This window comes from Oncorhynchus masou, chromosome 9, assembly GCF_036934945.1.
Source record: "Oncorhynchus masou masou isolate Uvic2021 chromosome 9, UVic_Omas_1.1, whole genome shotgun sequence".
Lineage (NCBI taxonomy): Eukaryota > Metazoa > Chordata > Actinopteri > Salmoniformes > Salmonidae > Oncorhynchus > Oncorhynchus masou.
The window spans coordinates 30,295,928-30,303,879 of NC_088220.1; the positions used below are offsets into that span (position 1 = coordinate 30,295,928).

At 39.4% G+C, this 7,952-nt stretch overlaps 1 protein-coding gene across 1 annotated transcript; it reads right to left on the reverse strand.

The window, feature by feature from the left end:
* Nucleotides 1-1,693: 1,693 nt before the first annotated feature.
* On the reverse strand, nucleotides 1,694-6,607 carry LOC135545828 (zinc finger protein ZIC 3-like). Its single transcript, XM_064973750.1, has 3 exons — nucleotides 5,341-6,607; nucleotides 4,360-4,523; nucleotides 1,694-3,971 (listed from the first exon to the last, which is right to left on the reverse strand). Exons 1-3 carry the CDS (start codon nucleotides 6,329-6,331, stop codon nucleotides 3,786-3,788), a joined length of 1,341 nt encoding a protein of 446 aa, XP_064829822.1. The 5' UTR covers nucleotides 6,332-6,607; the 3' UTR covers nucleotides 1,694-3,785.
* Between the last annotated feature and the right edge of the window lie 1,345 nt (nucleotides 6,608-7,952).

Consider the following 7,952-nt stretch of genomic DNA (forward strand, 5'->3'; position numbering starts at 1 on the left):
TTTAATCCCGGTATGCTTATTTCGATTTTGACTTCACGCCGATTAAGATAAGCAAAGTAATGTGTTTACACGACTATTGCCTTGTGCCATAATCAATGGAATATCGAATTAGTAGTGTGCATGTAAACGTACTAAACCCGTAACAATTTATGCGGACTTTGCCAGTTGGGAAGAGATTTGATTATAGATGATGATATAGGTTTGAATATAGATGACTATAGGCTACTCCAGATATGATGAGAGCACATATGTGACTCTGAGCGCTAGAGTCGTGGATAGATTAATGTGTGCGGTGTCAAAGCTGTTCTATGGTTCCAAATATATCCCCGTCCATATGTCAAGATGAATGAACACTTCATGTTAATGCTATTCACATACATAGAGCCTACTACTGTATTCACAAACACCACTGTCAGATAACCGCTACCCATCTCATACCATGTGACTACCAGCGTTTTTTAATCCCATTGAGTCCCCAAAAAAGAGCCTTTCATGTTTTTCTTGTAGATATAGGCCTACACCCAGTTTTCTCATCATCTCAAAACACGATTATGCTAGGAGTTATCAGCTTGTATTAGGTTATATTCGTCTGAATAAGGTATTATTTAGTATTTTCTTCCGATATGCCATCATCAATGCGTGGCTTTGCTTTCGTGAGCGTTGTTTCACAGAGCCACTCGTAGGGAAAGCCTATCCCATTTTTTTTGACGTCATGGGGTCCGCTAGAAAGAACTTGAACTGCATGGGTAAGAAGAAAACATGTCCTGGTGAAATACAAGAGCGCGCTTGTGCAAGAGGATGGAAAACGGAATTTGAATACATTCTTAAATCTGTTAATATTTGAAGATGGGGGTAGGGCAGGGTTGGAAGTGGGGGTATAGAGTCTTTGGGGGTAGGTCTAAAGATATTGTGTAGTAAATACGAAGTCTTATATCTATACAACATTAATTTACAATCATAGCCTATAATCCACTGAGTAAAGTTAAATCATAATTCAAACTTGATAGGCTTCTGTCTCCCCCATGATTGCTGAGGATTAGCCGAACAGTTGGGCAACAGATCTTTTTTCAAGGGTTTTTGCATGTCAATTGTTTAGCATTATTACTTATTTTAATTCACTTTGTGTTTGATAGTTTGATATTATTTAATATTTGTAGAGTAGCCTACATACAATTAATATTTCATGAGACTACTCGATATGCTACAACAACGTTTCTCAAAACTATTTCCCACTGTAGTGGCCCATACATTGGCAGCAGCACTCAGCACGCATGCGTGGAACGACTGCCGTGGTGCTCAGTGGTTACTTTTGGCAGCCTGAGTAGCCTAATAGGCTGTATGACGATACTTTGCTGCTAACTCATGTCCTCATTTGCCTCACTCTCTTGGCTTACTTTTTAGTAGTTGTTAGTTTGATAGTTCTCACGTTGTGATCCCATTTAAGTGGCACTTTCATTCACACATGGCGTATGTTTCGCCCAATCGCACCTCCTTCTAGAAAGCACCAAGTAGCTTACAGTCGATAACTTTTCCAGTCCATCTTCCCAGAAACAAGATGCTAAAATGGCGCCTTCCTCAGTGTCAAGTTCAAGTGAAGTACCGACTCGCACAGACAAATGTAATTTCTATATGATTTTTGCAGAGAGTATAAGCTAATACAACAATGACAAAGAATGATAAACGTCACAGTTCGTTAGTTTTAATTATTTATTTTTATTTCATTCAAAATGTTTGTTCACATTTCTTCATAAATAGTTGGTAAAACAAACAAACCAACAAACGATAGCCTACTTTAAATTGTACAATGAACCTTTGTCTCTTCCCGCTAAATAAGGAACAGGCTCGCTGTTGTATCATCGTTTGCCTCGATTGTGGCACAGTGACACAGTTCATCAGTAAAACATTTGCTTTTCAGGAATAACTTGGAGTGTGACCCATTTCTCCCAGAAAGTGTTACAACATCACATTCTAGCTGCGTTTCTATGTCAGAAATGTGCTCCGACTTCAGGGCATGGAGCATAAGGGTTTTGGGAATAAGAAAAAAAGTATTTATTTTAAATTAATGTATAGAAAATAGTATATAAAACATATATTCCTTAAATTATTTAAATAAACGTATTTTATATATCACTGTCACTTACGAGGTACTGTTTTTACATGTTGTTTTAAAAGTAGTGCTGGTGGTCTGAAATCGTTCTCATAAGCACAATATATTTTGTGGTATGCATAAGATTAAATTCTTGAAAATAGGTTACAATGCAATGCTGTAACTCTTTGTGCCACTAAACATATTTTCCTCAACCCACATAGCCTATAACTATTAGTGTTCCTTAGACTTAATTCACACAGAAAGGTTTTCTCGACAGGTTATTCACACAAAACAAGCAAATGTATAATCAAACTGCTCTATATGCAACACCACAGTACTTATAACAAATAACACGCTTAGTTTCACAGAATAATTACATTTAAAACAATGCAAGCTGACAGACAAAAAAACTTTTATTTTGAAGATACTGTGTTGTGACAGTTTCATTGTTGCCGATGCACACATTTAAACATACTTGCACAAAGACATTGTTGGAACTATAAAGGAATGCCATACTGGCTCATATGTTTGGGTATTTGACCCGAATTTGAAATACTCCAAATATTGTCACCTTGGTGTGGAATTCGTGAATGAACTAGGTATAACATCTGTCAATGGCTGATGGATCTTTCGAATCAGAAATCATGCTACAAATGAACTCTACTCTCTGATTCTATAAAAGTCAAATACACAAAAAAGATAATTTGACTAAAAAGATACGACAGAACCGTTTTTATAGTTTGCCAACTCAATTGATTACAATTCAGATTTACAGAATTGATGATTTACATGTCAATGGTCTCACAAGTTAAACAATAAGTGATGGAAAAATCAGCATCATATAGACAAATCCATAACATTTATATAGACGATATCTTAGATCCAAATAAGACACATGTATTGGTTAAACAAAAGATACAATCGCAATATTGGAGCTTTATAGTTGATCATAGTTGTTTAATGCTAGCTGGTTATGACCCAAAACTGTACAGTCTTGTTAGAAAACATTTTCATAAATATCATTTAAGTTTTAGAACTTATATCCATAATTAAATTACAAATTGATAAATATGGCATCATGAATATGTATTTACAACGTTATTAACAAAAGGCAACGTTATATTTAACGGTAACAATCGTAACCTAATACCACATTTCTCCACCTGAAAACAGACATTGACAATTCGACCCCATCAAACAAGGAAATACATTCACGAGTATATATTTATTTATTATTTATTTTTTGTTCAAGTTCAAGACAAAGACTTTGGCACGTTTCTTAAGACTGTCTGAATTTTTAACAATCAATTGAAAGGCGACAGTAGTGTGTCACCATTATATAAAACACCGTGAAATATTCTTCCTTCTCCATTATTTTTTTAAATAAAAATTTGAGAAAATACATACAATGAAAAATAAAATAATTATCTGAAATCTGTAAACTAAAAAAGGGGGGAAAACATTTTTTTTTATTCTTAGAAAGTATTATTTCATTATTTATGATTTATTTGTTCTCTTCGAACTCGGAATAAAAGTCACATTTCGAATCCTGAGAAAGGACGAGGCCTGCTGCTGCTGCTGGCTTGCTCTCATCTCCTCGTGTTGTTCCAATCCCATTTTGTGTACACCTTGGTGTGAGTACTTTTTAAGGTTTCCTTAAAACCTCTTTGTCCACATTGAGAGCTTGCTTCTGACTTCAAACGTACCATTCATTAAAGTTGGGTGGCAGTCCTGCATCGCTGTGCCCAGATGTGTTTTGAACGGCTGAAGGTGGTGTTTTTGTTGGGTCTTCAGTGTTCGCTGACACCAGAACTGGTGGTGTGGACGACTCATATCCAGAACTTGCTGCTGGAGAGGACTCAGAACATTGAGACTCGTGTACCTGTAATAATAATAATTTAAAAAATACATGAGGAGTTGCTATTATATATTGATATATCTATAGGCCTATAGCTTAAAAAAGAACGTTACGAACGAACGTTACGAATGTTACACACTGATAAACACTCAACACAAGTCAATTCACAATTGACCCTTTGATCTATCAAATTGCTATTGCATTGAAGGTTTGCAGCGTAATTTGCTTCTGAAACTTAGCCTCCAAGGAAGTAGTAATATTTGTGAAATGAACATTATGCTACACTCCAACCTATTGAAAACACAGTGAAAACTTTCAGCTGAGTGTGATTCTGTTTCGGGGCTGATGCTTTGATTAGCCAGTCTGGGTCAATGGATGAATGTGTTTAAGGTGTAATTGACACGGTAATTACCTTCATGTGTTTCCTGAGAGAGCTGGGGTGCGTGTAGGACTTGTCGCACACTTTGCAGATGTATGGCTTGTCAGAAGTATGCACGTGCATGTGCTTTTTCCTGTCACTGCTGTTGGCGAAGCGTCTGTCGCAGCCGTCAAATTCGCACTTGAACGGCTTCTCACCTGCAAGATGGAATAAACACAATTCGTTAACCCCTATACAAAGTAGATTGATTAGCCTCCCACCACCACATATGCATATGTTCACCGTTGATGACGTTTGCCCTGTGAATAGCAATAGCATGTGTTCAATATAGGCCTACATTTTTAGGATACACATAAACGTGCACAAACATGGATCAGCGAATGCAATTGTAGGGGTTTGATGTAGTATGTACTTTGATATTAGGCAACGGTTGCATGCTTTGTCGTAGTGTGTTTACCTAGGCTACAATGCTAATACCCAACTGCTGCACTGATTTGTAGGATGGAGTAGTAGCCTATAGCCCAGCCTAGTAAAACAAGAGAGAGAGTAACCGGGCCAATTGATCAGACTCACACAAAACCATGCACAGAGGAAGTCTATCGTAGTGTAGTTCACACTCGTTTTGAGAAAGTATGTGTCCGCCTCTCCCTTAATACACACACAACTCGATCAACACCTCGAGAGCGTGCAGAATAGCTTCTCTAATCGAGAAATATGTCCACACATGCCAACGTCAAAATATGCACGTTTAATATATCTTGAGATAGACTATCCAATCCTTCAACAAATGCAATCTTCAGTGCATAAAATAATATTATGGGTATTTTCGTTCCAGCGTGTTTATTATATATCCCAGTATAAACTACAAACCAATTGCGGCCTTCTCTCGAGCATTAAGTTATAAAATGCAACAATCTCTCCATAATATGCCTACTGAAAAAATAAAATAGCGGTCTATGGATAGTCAACGTAAACGTGTGATTTTTGTCAGCGAACATGAGAAAAGTGAATTACCTGTGTGTGTTCTTTTGTGAATTTTCAAATTTTCAGACCTGGCGAATATTTTTCCACAACCAGGGAATGGACAGGGGAATGGTTTCTCTCCAGTGTGCACTCGAATGTGGTTCACGAGTTTGTACTTGGCCTTAAATGATTTCCCCTCTCTCGGGCAATCCTCCCAGAAGCAAATGTGGTTACTTTGCTCGGGGCCGCCAACGTGTTCCATGGAGACGTGCGTCACCATCTCGTGCATTGTGCTGAAAGTCCTTTCGCAAGTCTTTTTGGGTCGGTTCATCTGGTTCTCATCTATCCATTTACACGACATTTCTTGCTTTATGGGTTGCCTCATGTATCTAAAGAAGGCCCCAGGACCGTGGTGTGTCGGCACATTCATCCCCATATTCATCCCCATTGGGTGGTTGTAGTTGTGGAGCTGAGCGCCGTAGGGGTCCGTCCGAGGGCTGGCGACCGGACGGTATGGGTCGGGTCTTCCAAAAATGTCCCCGCGTAAACCAAGATGCATTTGACTGTTGACTACATGTCCGCTTGGTGAAGTATGGCTCGCGCCCTGGTCATGGAGCCCTGAAAACAACAGATGTCCTGGGTTATCGGAGATTCCAGGGGGTCCATGCAGGCTCCCTGCAGAAGCGGCAAAGATCCCATGCTGGGCACTCGATGCAGCGGACTCTCCAACGCCACGGTTTCTGAATAGAAAGTCCCGGGTTGAATTGAACGGTCCACCGCCGTACGAACCCATCTGTCCGCCATGATGGTGTCCCAGGGCAGCTGCGTATCCACTGGCTTGCGGGGTAAAAGCTGAAGTCTGGCTGGAGGCTATATCGTGAGCCACAGGGCTGAGTTTGAAAGCTGCGGAGTGGGATGAATCAGCGAAGGGGTTGAGTCCCAAACCAGGGTCTCTGTTCCCTATCTCATGGTGTCGCGGTGTTCCGAAACCTCCCACTCCTAGCGATGGGAACTGCGGACCGCTGTCAAGGAGCATAGTCATTGGGCTCAAGCGAACTTATAACGAAATAACAGAAAATTCAACTGAAACTCCAGGTTAGTGGAGCTCACTCTAACCTCGAATAACGGGAACCCGATTTCAGTGCGTTGAAACGGCAAATCAGAATTTAAAAGTAGAAAAGCAAAACAACGAAAAAACAATCCTTCGCTTACACAGCAGAGAGAAACTCCCGTAACTGGGATCCGTGAAAAAGATGATCAAACTTCCCCCCCTTTCCAGACGAATGATGTCCTTGGACTGATAAAGTCAATCACTCACTCCCTGCACATAAATGAACTCGGGAGGCAGTGCTATGACGCCCAATGAGAGCTCAGCTCCCCCTTTGGCACGTGACGCCAAAGAAGGAAGTTAATTGGCTAGATGTCTGTTGATTGGCACGATTTGGTATTGAAAATGGCAGTTCGTCTCAGTGGTTTAATTTGATTGGTTAGTGCAGGCAGTATTTTGCAGGTAAGGTAACTGGGCGAGCGTTCTGTCGCTTCAATACCATGACCCTTGTTTATCTCCCGTTTCAAAAGTTGAATAATCTCTATTATAAGCTGTCAATAACCAGAGGACAATAGTCATAGCAAATGTTTGTTTTAGGTTGTCCTAACAAAGTTACTGAAAATGTGTTTATCTGATAGAACTCTAGGAAAAACAATCATTATCTTAACTTCAGCCTATGGCTTACATGTCTAATAATAATATAATATAACATTTTACTTGGTGCCTTTTGGTGGGGGCATACGTTTGTAACGTTTGGTTATACATTGTGTATTTCAATCTATCTATCTATCTATCTATCTATCTATCTATCTATCTATCTATCTTATTTTAGCATTTTGACTCTTATTAGCTGAGAACATGAATGCAGTTGGCAGAGACCCGAAATGTGGCTTTCTTGAAGCCGCATGAGAAGGGAGGGGGGATTTTTTTGCAAAGCTCTATAGGGTGTAAGACGCAAGAATAAAAGACAGAAAGAAAGATGGCAGTAATTGTAATATCCTGAGATTTTTTGCTTAGCCAAAAATTCGTGCCATTGAGCGAGTTTCACAGGGTAGCCGCTGACTCGCTGCAGGACACAGAAAATCTGATCAAGTTCAGAGACGCGTTGAGTGCTTCAAGCGGCGCTTTATAACTCCGAGTCTTTCACATCCCTTACCCCTCAATCTGTCCCAGGAAGGAGTTCACATTCTTTATTTTAGACATCGGAAAAAAGAAAAAGAGGAGAATCTTCAAATCAGTCCTTCATTCTGCTTGCGGCCTTATCCACTCCGCAATCATTCCCACAACATATTCCTCTTCGAGAATTTGTATTTATTTTAAATTGAAAGGTGAGTTTTCATATTTATGCAATATTTAAATTCTCAAGGTTACTTTTCTTTTGAAGGAAAGCAACCGTGGAGTAATTGTAAGTAGGGTTCTGTGGAGGTGTGTAAAACTGTGGAGGTGTGTAAAATCTGTGCTTAAAGGCTTTCTTTAAAAGTCAGCTCAGGACACTTGTTTATGATATTCCTAACTTTAGTTGTTTCTTGTGGTACCTTGTTTAACTTCTAGTAGTCATATGTTTTTCATAAAAATTAAACGTGTGTGCTTCTTTTAGAGCAGATAGATCTCAGCT